This window comes from Corapipo altera, unplaced genomic scaffold (genome assembly GCF_003945725.1).
Source record: "Corapipo altera isolate COAL_440 unplaced genomic scaffold, ASM394572v1 67, whole genome shotgun sequence".
Taxonomy (NCBI): domain Eukaryota; kingdom Metazoa; phylum Chordata; class Aves; order Passeriformes; family Pipridae; genus Corapipo; species Corapipo altera.
Genome location: NW_020884906.1, coordinates 7,264,586 through 7,277,417, shown reverse-complemented (window position 1 = coordinate 7,277,417; position 12,832 = coordinate 7,264,586). Strand labels below are relative to the sequence as shown.

The 12,832-nt window shown below is 56.9% G+C and overlaps 2 protein-coding genes across 2 annotated transcripts in view; one reads left to right on the top strand and one right to left on the bottom strand.

The window, feature by feature from the left end:
- Positions 1-868: 868 nt before the first annotated feature.
- On the bottom strand, positions 869-10,170 carry DAO (D-amino acid oxidase). The gene is made up of 11 exons (XM_027652312.1): positions 10,040-10,170; positions 8,523-8,728; positions 8,303-8,417; positions 7,908-7,984; positions 7,419-7,484; positions 7,113-7,167; positions 6,557-6,661; positions 5,986-6,068; positions 3,913-4,030; positions 3,248-3,346; positions 869-2,864 (listed from the first exon to the last, which is right to left on the bottom strand). The coding sequence occupies exons 2-11, from the start codon at positions 8,714-8,716 to the stop codon at positions 2,730-2,732; spliced, it is 1,047 nt and encodes a 348-aa protein (XP_027508113.1). The 5' UTR covers positions 8,717-8,728; positions 10,040-10,170; the 3' UTR covers positions 869-2,729.
- An 852-nt stretch (positions 10,171-11,022) lies between these two features.
- SSH1 (slingshot protein phosphatase 1) overlaps positions 11,023-12,832 on the top strand; it is a 35,001-nt gene continuing 33,191 nt past the window's right edge. Inside the window, exon 1 of the mRNA XM_027652241.1 lies at positions 11,023-11,126. Coding sequence (XP_027508042.1) covers positions 11,061-11,126 — 66 coding nt within the window. The 5' untranslated portion in view covers positions 11,023-11,060. The remainder of the gene's footprint in view (positions 11,127-12,832) is intronic.

Sequence of the window (12,832 nt, the reverse complement as noted above, 5' to 3'; positions counted from 1 at the left end):
TCTGTGGCTACTTTTTGGCATCCTGAGGCATTTCTAAAGTTCATTCTCAGAATCACAGAACATTCTGAGTTCAGAAGGACCCACGAGGATCATCCAGTCCAACCCCTGGCCCTGCACAGGACACTCCAAGGATCCCACCATGTCCCTGAGAGTGTTGCCCCAGAGCTCTGGCAGGAGTTATCCCAAATGCCAGAGCTGCTGTTGCCTCACAGAGGGAAACTTTCATGATACTTGATGTGTTTCCAGCTTTGTTCTGGGTCACAGGAGATCCTTGTGGAGAACTGGGAGTTCCTGAAATGTTCTGATGCCAGAGACGGGATGTTGTTTGGTGGTTTTGTGTGTGTCAGGAAAGGACATGCAGGAATTCTCCAGGCATCATTCCCTGACTCCCTCACCTCCCCTGACCTCAAGAGTGAACTTCAATCACATGTTGGTGAGGCCCTGGCACAGGTTGCCCAGAGAAGCTGTGGCTGCCCCATCCCTGGAAGTGTCCAAGACCAGGCTGGACGGGGCTTGGAGCAACCTGGGACAGTGGAAGGTGTCCCTGCCCATAGCAGGGGTGGCACTGGGTGATCTTCAAGGTCTCTTCCAATCCAAACCATTCCATGATTTCAGTGAGTTCTTGATGCCCTGAGGACTGACAGCCACCACAGACCTTCCCACAGTGATGTTTCAGGTTCACTGTCTGCTCGGAATGTGGAATAATGACTCTTCCTCCCGCAACATGAAATGTTCAGGAAAAATGTGTGTCAAGATGTGGAGTGATGATCTATTGGGATGTTTCTGTGGAGTTAGCATTGAAGGCCCTGCCTGTGCCATCATTAGGAAGAAAAAGCATCACGTGCGAGATGTTTGAATATATCCTTTATTGTTCACAAATATGAAATTGTGCCTTTAGAGAGCAAACAAAATTAGCCTGTAAATAAAATTACAGATCAAATCATTCCTGTTTCCTGAGAGGCCATGTGAGATCACAGGACACTGGCTCCTGTAAGCTCTGAGACCAGAAGGATCAGCTGCTCATTGAAGGTATACAGTGATTTCCTGCTCCCCTGCTCTTCCAGTGTAGCTTTTCTGAGATCACACAGTTTGGATTTACAGCAGATGAGAATGTGGTCCTGACTGTCTCATATTTGGAATAAGTGAAATCAAAGGGATTCAGTTCCTCTGAGTGGCTTCTCCTGAGGTGGGATCACAGGCCACTGGGTTCAGCATTACTTGGTGGTGAATTTTCTCCAGTTCTGGTTTTCATTTTCCTGCCCTACTCCCGATTTTACCCTGAGGCTGCAGCATCTCAGGTGAGCTGCCAGAGGGTGGACAGACTGCCACTGACAGTGGCTCCCAATTTCTGGACCCTTCCCTTCTCTGGACACTGTCTCACCTCCCTTACAGCTGTCAGCACAGCCAAAGGGATGATGTCCTGCAGCCAGGAAGCCCAAACCCCGGATACCATTGCAAGTTTTATATTTCTCAGGGATGTGAGGAGCACCAGCACTGGGCCAAAATCACAGCCAGAGGAACTTCAATTCTGCTCTCACTGTGCCTTCAACAGTGAGTCTTTTCCTTGGGCTGGAGTTCCACAGGCATGAGAATTCCCTTGTAATGCTGCTGATTTGCAGCATCTCCCGTTCCCAAGGTGCAGCACAGCCCAGGCTGAGGAGCTATTCCTGGCACATGGAGTCATAGGGAGAGAGGAGCTGCATCACGGTTGAGTAAGGAACAGTTGGCTTATCCGTGGAGGAGAGTGAGTCAGGCACTGTGCTGGGCTCAGGACAGCCTTCGGATTTGAGGGTAATGCTTCCTGACCAGCCAGTGCCCTGCCTGGGATGGCTTGCAGAGCAGGAAAGACACATGGCACTGAAAAATCAGCCAGGCTGTACCTTCAGAACAGTGTGTTGGATCCCCAGGAGCATCCCTGACCACCCCAAACAATCCTGCCCTCCTGGGAGCTGCCCCAACTCCTCTGGGAAGCACAACCTGCCCCGAGCCAGCCCTGTTCTCCGAGCTGTGTCCCAGCCACGTCCCACAGCTGGGAGAAATGGGAAACTGAGGGGCCCATGGGAGTTTTAGGGACAAGAAGAGCTATTTTGCTCTCTGCTATATATAGAACCTGGCAAGTCCAGGGCTGGAACAAGTTGCTTTTGTTGCTAAAACATCCTTTGGAAGGCCCATTTTAGGCAAGTGCTGCTGTCTGTTCCCAGCTACACTAACCAGGTGCTGCAGCCCTGGGCTTTGTCCTGGCAGGAATGGGAGGAAAGCTGGTGGAACCCAGGCACGTGCTCCCAGAGCTGTTGTTACTTCCCTGGGAGCCTCAGAGCTTCTTCCTACTAAGGAGCTTTTGCCTCCTGGGGGGAGCCTGGAAATCTAATTACACGCTGGGTGTTGGAGCACCAGGGGAGACCTCAGGTGGCACCGGCTTGGTTTCAGATCCTGTCCCATGTGCAGATGAACTGCAGGGCTGTCAGGGTTTCAGCTGAACCCTGCCTGCCCTTTGCAGGCTGATCCCAGACAGGACTGCGCTTTGCCATGGGTAATTAGTCCAGATTTTAAAGCCCTTCCTTGGGCAGGTTGTGCAGGGAGCTGAGCTGTCTGGATAAGGGCAGTGAGGCACTGTGGCCCAGAGCTGGAGCTGTGGAGGGTCAAGCACCCACATGTATCCCTGTGCTATTCCCATCGTTCTGTGTGATTTCTAAGCTACTGCTGTTGGGATGATCCAGGTGAGCAGGCACTCACAAGCGGGGCTGTGGTGAACTGGCCACCTTCCTCCTCTCCTGAAGGATGCTCCCAAAGAGCCGGGCTGCTGCCATGGCACAGCCCCAGTGGATGGTGATCCCAAACCCGCTGTGGCCGTAGTTGTGGATCACCTGAGGGAGAATCACAGTCATGGAATGGTTTGGGTTGGAAGGGACCTTAAAGCCCAGCCAGTTCCAACCCTTGCCATGGGCAGGGACACCTTCCACTAGCCCAGGTTGCTCCAAGCCCTGTCCAACCTGGCCCTGAACACTTCCATGGGCGGGGCAGCCACATCAGTATCGTGTTTCTGTGTCTCTGACATTTCTCTCTGACACTGGGCTGGAATGGAATCAAAGATTCCCTGGCTGTTGGTGGGGCCACAGCAAAGGCCAAGGACGGCAGGGCAGGCTGGGGGCACAGCAGGGGGTTGGTGTTTCATTGTCAAGGTCATGGGGACTGGAGCACAATTAACACAGTCACTAATTGCACTCAGCCCCCGGGGCTGTGCACGTACCTCTCCCTGGACATTCCCGTGCCGGATGCTCTCCCGCTCCAGGCGAACCTGGGGCCGTGACGGTCTCAGGCCACTCCACTCACTGATGATCTTTGCTTTCTGGAAGCAAAAGTACATCAGCATTTGCACAGCATTCCTTGGAATTACAGCACCCCTGGAATTACAGCAGCCAAACCCCACGGCTTCAGGTGATCTGTGGGAAGAGCAGGGACAGGTGGTCCCCAGTCCTGCAGCAGCTCCTGGGGTGCTGCAAGGGGTGACCAGGCAGAACAATTTGGGATTACAGCTGCTCAGCAGCAGCCTGTGTGGAGCAGGTGAGGCAAACCCCTGTGCTGCCTTTCCTGCTGATCCAGGGCACAACAGCAGCACTGGGGGTGGACACACACCAGCCTCACCCCACACCAGCCCTGCTCTAAAGCTGTGGAGACACTACAACCTGGGACCTCCCAGAGCTTTAGTTCTACTTTTTTACCAGTTCTAGGAAGAATTATTTTTCCTACAAACCTTGTCCCTGCCTGTCCACCAGCCGGGTGGAAGAGCCCTGGGTATCACAGACTCATGGAAACACCGAGGTTCTGTGGTTTGTTCCAGTGCCTATTCCCACATCCCTGAGCTCCCCAGCTCCCTGTGCCCCATCCCAGTGGGTGTTGGGTCAGGTCACCCACCTGGAGAGCTGGGAGCAGGCGGCAGCAGCTCTCCCAGATGGTTTTATGGTCCTGGGCACTGTTCTCCTCACTCCAGTTTCCATGCTGGTAAATCCCTCCCAGGACCGTGAACTCGCTCCTGCACCCAAAGGACACACAGGGTGAGTGTCTCCAGCTGTCCCTTGTGGGGTCACCTCATGGAGGGACTCTGTGTGTGTGTGGTGTTGGATCCTGATACATTCTGAGCCTGCAACATGTTCCTGCTGGAGAAACTCCCACATGGAGCAGGTGGAGAGCAGTGCCTGCTCAGCTCAGGAGCAAGTCACTCATTAAATCCTATCAGCACCCAAAAGGCCCTTCCTTGTCTGGGCAAACCAGACAGATAATTCCATCCTTATCAAACAGGTCTGCTCCTGCCTGCCTGGGGAAGAGCTGGAAAGAATGGGATGCCTCTGGAGGGAAGCACAGAGAAGCAGACTGGTGCTGCTGCTGCCAAAAACTCCCCTGGATTAGCAGAGGAAAAGAGGCAGATTAAGGCTAGGGGAGGTGGGGTGTTCTATGATGGCTGGACCCTTCCAAAACCTTGTATGATCCCTGGGAAACACAAAAAAAAAAGGGCTGGGGCACGTGGAAGGAATCCTCTCATGGCCAAGCTCTCCAGCAGGGAAGAGGATCTGTCTTCTTTAGGGATCAGCCTGGTGCTGCTCTGAGAGCTTGAGCTAAAACAAACACAGGGAGAGGAATCTGTCTGGGACTGTAATCAGAAATCACTCAGAATACGATGCTTGGGGGCTGTGAGCAAGCAAAGCTCCATTTACAACCTGGCTTATTGCCTAATCCTGGAATACTGGGACAATAGGAAGTGCCAGAGATGCAGCATTGGAGTTCCAGCTTAAAAAACCCTTCTCCATTGCCAGAGTGGGGTCTTTGCCTGCCCTCAGGAGGAAGCAAAGCTGGGATGAACAGCAGATGTGTTTATTTATCCTGCAGTGCAGCTCCCTGGGCACAGCAAATGCTGCTGCCTCAAATAGATCCCAACTTCCCTGAGCAGGCTGCTGGTGGGAAGCAGGTGGGAAGTGCAGGAAAAGTGCTGGAAGCTGGGCTCTGCCTGGCCACAGCCACTCTCTGAGCTCTGGACATGGTGCTTTTGGGGCCAGGATCTCATTTCAGCCCTAGGGGGACACGGACATAAGATTTTCCCCTGCAATTCCTCCACAGTCTGGCAGGGAGGTGGCAGGGAGCCCTGGAGACTAAGGGGAGATTTATCCCAATCCATAACTCCCCCAAGAGGGGCAGCTCCAATCTCTGCTCTCTGTGACCAGTGACAGGACCAGAGGGAAGGGCTGGAGCTGTGTCAGGGGAGGTTTAGGTTGGATCTCAGGAAAAGGTTCTTCCCCCAGAGGGTGGTTGGGCACCGAACAGGCTCCCCAGGGCAGTGGTCAGGGCCCCAAGGCTGCCAGAGCTCAAGGAGCATTTGGACAATGCTCTCAGGGACAGGGTGGGATTGTTGGGGTGTCCTGGGCAGGGCCAGGAATTGGACTGGATGATCCTTGTGGTCCCTTCCCACTCAGGACATTCCATGATCCAGCGGGATGCCCCCAGGCTCACCAAGAGCTCAGGCACAGCTCAGAGGCCAGTGAGGGGAAGGCTGAGATTTCCAGGGGAGGTTTTATTAAAGTAGAAGGATTCCTACCCTGGTTTTATGGAAGCAGGGATCAGCAGTGCCTTCCAACATCATTGATAAAACAGGTGGGTACAAATGCAAAAACAAAAGGCCTCCCCCAAAATATCCACTACACTACGAGTGTCTGGCCCTATTGAGGACCTGGCCAGGACTGACTTTTTGCTTTGGTGGGATTTGCTCCTTGGAAAAGGATGGGACATTGAAGTCCTGAGGCTCTGGGAGCTCCCTCACTTTGCTGCCCACATCCTTCTGCTCCTCTCCCACTCAGCCAGGAAAAGCACCAGCAGGCAGGGGTGACCCCAGGCCCTGGCAGGTGCCAGCAGGAGCCGCGTCCGAGCCAGGACTCTGGGGACACTGACAGTGGAATGTCACCAGCACCAGCCAGGCCCTCCTGGGCTGCTGTCACCTACCCTGGGATGACGTAGGGAGACTTGTAGATCCCAGACTTCATGTCGTGAGTGATGATGAAATGCTTCACCCAGGGGGCCAGGACCTGGCAGACCAGGGGAGAAGGTCAGGGGGAGATGGAGAGTGGGGTGCCAGGCTCGGGGGGCAGTGGGAGGGACACCAGGGGCCAGATGTGGGACCCTCTGCTCAAGCTCTATGTTCCCTGAGAAGACAGGTGGATGGGAATGCAGGCAGGGAAGAGGAGGAGCTTCCTACTGGCATGAGCCTGTTTGCCCAAATAATCATCCTCTACTCCCAAGGATTTTATGTTGTTTTATTATTAATAGCCCTATGCTTTTGACCTCCCCCCACGCTCACCCAACAGAGAAACAGGCTGGAGATTGAGGGCTTTCCCACAACTGAACCAGGAATGGGATCCAGGTGGGTTTCACATGACCAGTGTTTGCTGGAAATCAGGACCTGATCCCAGTGCAGATCCAGCCCACAAGCCCGTGGTTTGCCCCAGAGGACACAGGTTTTCCTCACGGTAAGAAGTGGGATTTTGGGAAGCCCCAAGCCCTACACCCACCTCACCTTTATGATCTGACCCCGGCCAGGCTGGAGCTCCGGGTCCCGCTGCAGCTCCCCCGAGCGCATCCCAGTGCAGTTTATCACCACATCCACACCCTGGGAGAACAGCTGGGGAGAGATGGACACGGGTGGGGAGCAGCACATGGACACAGCTGGGAGCAGCACACAGGGTGCTGCCCTCAGGGCACAACATTCCTTCTCCAAAAGGAGCTGAGTGCTCAGTCCAGCATCTGGTAATGGATAAACCATAAGGGCTGGATCCAGGGCACAGCTTCCCCACCATGGCTCCTGCTGAGACCCCATGTGTGCTGGGAAGCCATTCCAGGGAAGGCTGCCAATCCATGCTGGACTAATGCTTTACCCATACCCTCTCTGCCACCTCTTGATGCCCAAGCCCCTTTATCCTTCCTGGTAGAAAGTCTTGGCACAGCCTTGCCCCTGTCCCCTGGCCCATCACTGATGCCAAGGACATACCAGAGCAGGACATGCCTGCTGGATGATGCTTCTCCACACCGAGACAGGGCTGTGCCCCCTGCCCTGCCTCCACATCCCCACCCACCTCCTGGAAAGACTCAACCTTCTTATGGAAAAACTTCACTCCTCTCTGTGTCAGCCTGGGAAGAACAAATTCATTTGTTACTGGCAAATTAAAAGCAAATGTATCATTCAGTGCCAGGGCACCCACTCAGTGTTAGAATTACAGGAATGAAATCAAGCCCAAATATTCCCATAGCCAAAAGCTCTTGGATGCAGCTCCAAGTGTCACATTACTTTCATTTTTCTCATGCAAAAATACACCCCTGGGCTCATTATTAAAGTGAGGAAGGTGTTACCCCACTGGGGCAACAAGCAGGAATGCACTCACCTGTTGGTGAGCCAGGGCAGGTAACTCCTGCCCTCCAGCATCAGTGCCGTGTTGAACCAGCCGTAGCTGAAACCAGAAGACAGGAGGTGTGAGGACCTGCAGCACCTTCACAGGAGCCTCCTGCCCCGGTGCTCCCAACAGCCACTTGGATCTGGGGCCCCAATTCCCCCTGACACCCCAATTTCCCCTTGCACAACAAGTGCATGAATTTCCCCCACTCCTCCCCCCCGTTTACAGCATAAAACACCTTATACTGATTTTTATTTTGACACTATCTGATGAGGTAAGAAAGCAGCTGGTATGGTTTCCATGCTGGGCTGCTGCTTTTTTGGCCATTTGAGGTGTTTCCTATTTATTTGAAGGGAAGCAGCTGTAGGAAAGCGAGGACACTTCTGCACTGGCAGTTTCTTGTCCCCACTGCCCCATGCCAGGGAGCTGTCCAGCCACACCTGCCCTGCCTGAGTCTGCAGAGAACAGACTGAAAAATACCTGTAACCAGGGAAGAGTTCGAGTTCTTTTGGTGTCAAGTTCCTGAATCCCAGGACAATGTTCTTCCAAGATGGGTCCTACAGTAGGGAAAAGCTCTGACATCATTAGTGAACCTGGATCACCATGTCAGCATGGGACAGAAGGGGGGAAAAGGGACACAACCTATCCCAGAGGGACAAAGATGGGGAGGCAGCTGCCAACCAGGGCTGGAGAGGCTCTGCTGCTCCCTCGGCCCTTCCTCACACCGGGATGGCACAGAAAACATCGTGTCCCAGGCACTGGCACAAAGCAAACTTGGAAGGATTCGGGAGCATTGGCTGGGAAGAGGCACAGCCCTGCCCGCCCTCCGGGAGGAGCTGGAGCCTTTCCCAGCCCTGTTGGAACTTGCTCCTTACCGGCACCGGCTCAGTGAACAGGTTGTAGCCAGAAAGCAGGAAAAGTCCCATTTCCTGGGCTGCTGGGGAGTGCAGGTGCCCGAGGAGGTAATCGAACGTCTCTTTATTCCAGAGCCTGCGATGAGAACAGGGGAGTGATGGCTCTGCCAGCCCCACGGAGCTGTGCCCGGGCACACCTGGGAGGACACAACTCCAGCCTCCTCCTCCTCCTGTCCCTCACGTCTCCTGCAGGTTGCCGAGGTCGCTCAGGTAGGGCTGCCAGAGCCCGGCCGCGCCGTCGCTGGTGGTGTGGGGGGTGAAGCAGTCGGCGTAGAGCTCCAGCTCCAGGGAGGGCACCAGCCCGTGGAACTGCTCGTGGATGCACAGGGCGCTGGAGAGCCCGATGACCCCGGCCCCGATGACAACCACACGCATGGCTCTGGCTCCCTGCGGGGACAGAGGCTGCTGGACCACCTGGGGCTGCCCAGGAGGGAGAGAAGCAGCTCCCCAGGACCCCACCCGGCCTCGGCTCCACCGCCTGAGCAGCAGGGAAGGGCTGAGGTCACAGACTCACAGACTCACAGAATGTGCTGAGCTGGAAGGGACCCACAAGAATCAACCAGTCCAACCCTTAGCCCTGCACAGGACCATCCTCAAGAGTCACACCATGGTCCTCATGGTGCATCTCTGTGCGTTCCTTGTAAAGGTTCCCAGTTCCTCCTCCACCCCTGCCTGTGCTGACCAGGCACAGGAATCAATCATGGATGAGGGGGTGTAGTTCCCCATGGGGACTGGGGAACCCTCTCTCCACCCCTGGCTCTACCAGTGGCTCAGCTGCCCACGGCCACATTCCTCACCTGGGAGAAAGAGCTCCAGGTGCTTCCTGCCCTGTGGCACCTCGGGACAGAGCAGCACAGCCCTCAGCATCCTCCTCTTTCTCCCACCAGCCAGGGAGAGGTGGGAGCACTCACACTGTCTGCCATGGGATGGTGTGAGCCCTCCATTCCCATCGACCCAGTCCTACTCTGGGCAGCTCCCAATCCTTCCCAGCCCTGAGCACAGGCTAGAGGCAAGAGGTGGGCATGGATAAAAGACATAGGGAGCACTGGATGTTTTCCAGGGAGTAATGCCAGGTGTAATAAGTTCAAGGTTGGATCCTCACACCGCTGTCACCCCTGGGGCTGCACGAGGGTGGCTGTGCCACCACCCCAAACCCTTCCTGGCATGGCTGAAAATGCTGTCGGGAAATTGCAGCTGCAAAGAGGGTCTGCAGCCTCCTCAGTCCCCTGATTCCCTCTCAGCAGAGCTTTTCCGCCTTGGAAAATCCCTGTGGTCACTCCCTGGGCAGGGAGTGGACAGGGACCAATTTGGGGAAGGGCTGGGTCAGATCCCATGGCATGGGCAGGGGAGGATGTGCCGGCTGCACCCCAGGCCTGGTTCTGGGAGCAGGAATAAACTCCAGCCCACAGTTTTATTTGGACAAGGTGAAGCGCAGCATCTCTGCTGGAAAGGCTGCCCACAGCGGGACTGACATTTGCTGGGATGGAGGGATGAGTCACCGGAACGGCGGCACCGCGGGAGCTGCTTCCCATCTGCCGTGGTGTTACAACCCCCAGGAACCAAAACCCACAGAACCGGGGTCACCTCCCCCACCTGCAGCCATGGGGACTCTCCCCCACTGCCCCCACAGCTCCAGCCGAGGAGGATCCACCTCACTGGCCAAAAAACAACAGGAATACAGGTTTTGCACCAGTTTACCTGTGGAGTGGGGAGTCGTCAGAGGAGTCACTGCAAGTGTCAGAGGCTTCCACAGGGTTCAGAGTGGCTCGTTTACAGTCCAGCAAGGCAAAGTCTAAGTGCCCAGGGCAGCAGGGCCAAAGTCTGCTCCAGCCTGGGGGAGGTGGACTTCCCACGTGCTGCTGGCAGCCGGCCCCAGAGCAATGGGGAACGGGGTCACCACCACGGGTGGCAGAACAACATCCCTGACACTGGTCACCATGGTGACTGCTGGATCGGGATACCGGCATTGCCTTAGTGGGCATGATCCTGGAGGTCTTTTCCAACCACAGTGATTCAATGACTTCCCAGCCTCTGCATTCGCAGAATCACAGAATCACTGAGGCTGGGAAAGACCTCTGAGATTGTCGAGTCGAACCTTTGACTGATCACCATGTTGTCAGTCAAAGTGCTAAGTCCAGTTGTTCCTTGAACACAAGATTCCTGCAGGATCTGGGAAAATTGGGTGCTTCAGGCTCAATTTTTGGGTAGACAGAGGGAATTGAGATTATTCAGCCTGGAGAAGAGAAGGCGCTGGGGTGACCTAGTTGCAGCTTTTCAGTACGTGATGGGGGTCAAAAAGAAATGTGGAGAGAGACTATTTACAAGGGCCTGGAGTACCAGGACAAGGGGGAATGCCTTCCTACTGCCAGATGGCAGGGTTAGGTGGGATATGGGGAATAAATTCTCCACTGTGAGGGTGGTGAGGCCCTGGCACAGGTTGCCCAGAGAAGCTGTGGCTGCCCCATCCCTGCAAGTGTCCAAGGCCAGGTTGGACGGGGCTTGGAGCAAGCTGGGCTAGTGGAAGGTGTCCCTGCCCGTGGCAGGGGGTGGAACGGGACGGTGGGGTGGGATGGGGCGGGATTTGGGGTGGGATGGGGCAGGATCGAGCCCCGCCCACTCGGGAGGCCCCTCCCCCCGCATCAAGCCCCGCCCCTTGGCCCCGCCCCTTCCCGCGCGAGGGGAGGCTCAGCCGAGCCGGGCCGGGGCCGGTGCCGCAGCCATGGCGCTGGTCACCCTGCAGCGCTCGCCGACCCCCAGCGCTGCCTCCTCCGCCAGCACCAGCGAGGTGAGCTGCGAGGGGACGGGACGGGGCGGGCAGGGAAGGGGACAGTGGGCCCTGCCGGCGGCGGCGGGGGATGGGGAGCGGGGAGGGGCGGGGTGAGGCCCCGCGCAGGGACAGGCCCCTCACTCACGGCTCCCCCCGGCACCTCATGGCCCGAAGCTCCTGGTTCCGTCCCCTCGCAGACCCGGGTCCCTCATGGCCTCCCCCAGGCCCTGGCTTCGGCCCCCTCGCAGACTCAGGTCCCTCCTGGTCCCGGCCTCGCGGCTCTGGCCCTTCACAGCTCCTGGTTCCGTCCCCCTCACAGGCTCAGGCCCCTTAGAGCCACCCTATGTTCCCCAGGCCCTGGCTCCATCCTCAGAGGCCCAGTTCCCATGTCCCTCATGGCCCAGCCCCACCACCCTGGCCCCTCACACCTCTCCAGTCCCTGGTTTCATCCCCCCTGGCCCCCATAGCCACTCACCCCCTGCCTTCATCCCCTCGCAGTCCCCATAGTCCCCTGGCCCCTGCTTTCCCTCCACAGTCCCCCCAACCCTCCCATATCCCCCATTCCCTTCACAGGGAGGCCCTGGTCCATCATTGCCCCCAGCCCTGCAGCCTCCTGGCCCTTCATGGCCACTTGCCCCGTCTTCACCCCTTGCAGTCCCCATGGCCTGACTTCCCAGAGCCCCCTGGCCCCAGCTCAGCCCTCACAGCCCTCCCCAGTCCCTCACTCCGTCCCCCTCATGGCTTCCAGCCCTATGGCCCCCTGGCCCCCCATAACCACTTACCCCTTGTCTTCATCCCCTCCCAGCCCTGACCTTGCAGCCTTCTGAACCCCTACAGCTCCCTCACCCTCCTGGCCCCAGCTCAGCCCCTCACAGCCCCCCAGCCATCCCAGCCCCTTCCCCTCACAGCCCCCAGTGCTGCCCAGCCCCAGCCCTGTGATGCTGCCAGGCTGAGCCAGGCCTGGGTCTGTCCCACGGTTCCCCTCACTGCACACAGCCCCTGGTCCCTGTGTCTCCCACTCCAGCCCTCACCCAGCATTTGCTTCTGCTCCCTAACCCCTTGGGCAGCCTGTTTGACCCTTCTCTTGCCAGGTAAATCCCTGGGTAGTGTGCTGGGCCTGTCTCCATGGAGCATCTGTGCTTGCTGACCCCAGACCTTCTCCCTCCTTGACATCCCAGAGCTGCCACCAACTCCTACCCACGCGTGCTCTGCTTTCCCCCTCTGTCCCTGTGCTGCCATGGCACTGCCTTTCCCCCTTCCTGCTGCAGTTCCTGCTCCCCAGAGAGCTTAGCCCTTCCCTGAGGTGGCTGTGATCTGTTCCCTGGGAGCAGCTTCCATCCTGCTCCACCCTGGGAGTAGCTCCTGTCGTGCTGCACCCCATACCTGTGTGACATCCCTGATTGCTGCCACTCCTCACTCTGGCATGGCCTGCACTGTGTTGCTGCCCTGTTCTTGCCCCAGCTCTGCTGCTCCAGAGCCTGTACCTGACACTTACCCTGGTGTCCCATGGTGCATCCCTGTCCTGCCTGCCTGGCACCCTTCATGTCCCACCTCTGCTTCACACCCCCTCCACTCCTGTATCCCAGAAATGCCCTCTCCTGCCTCTGCCTGGCCTTGGGCTTCTGCTTCCCTCCCTGCAGCTCCCACATGCCATCCAAACACAACTGCCCCTCCAGTTTATCTTTCTTTCTTGCATTTTTTCCTCCTAATCCATCTCTTTTGTG

What these genes read in the sequence shown, in the direction of transcription:
- DAO (XM_027652312.1), bottom strand. Translation starts at nt 8,716, where the DNA reads ATGCGTGTGGTTGTCATCGGGGCCGGGGTCATCGGGCTCTCCAGCGCC. An exon ending in AGGTTGAGTCTTTCCAGGAG is followed by an intron (nt 6,662 to 7,112) that starts GTGGGTGGGGAT and finishes ATCTCTCCCCAG; the next exon opens with CTGTTCTCCCAGGGTGTGGA. An exon ending in GCCTGCTCCCAGCTCTCCAG is followed by an intron (nt 3,347 to 3,912) that starts GTGGGTGACCTG and finishes TTTTGCTTCCAG; the next exon opens with AAAGCAAAGATCATCAGTGA.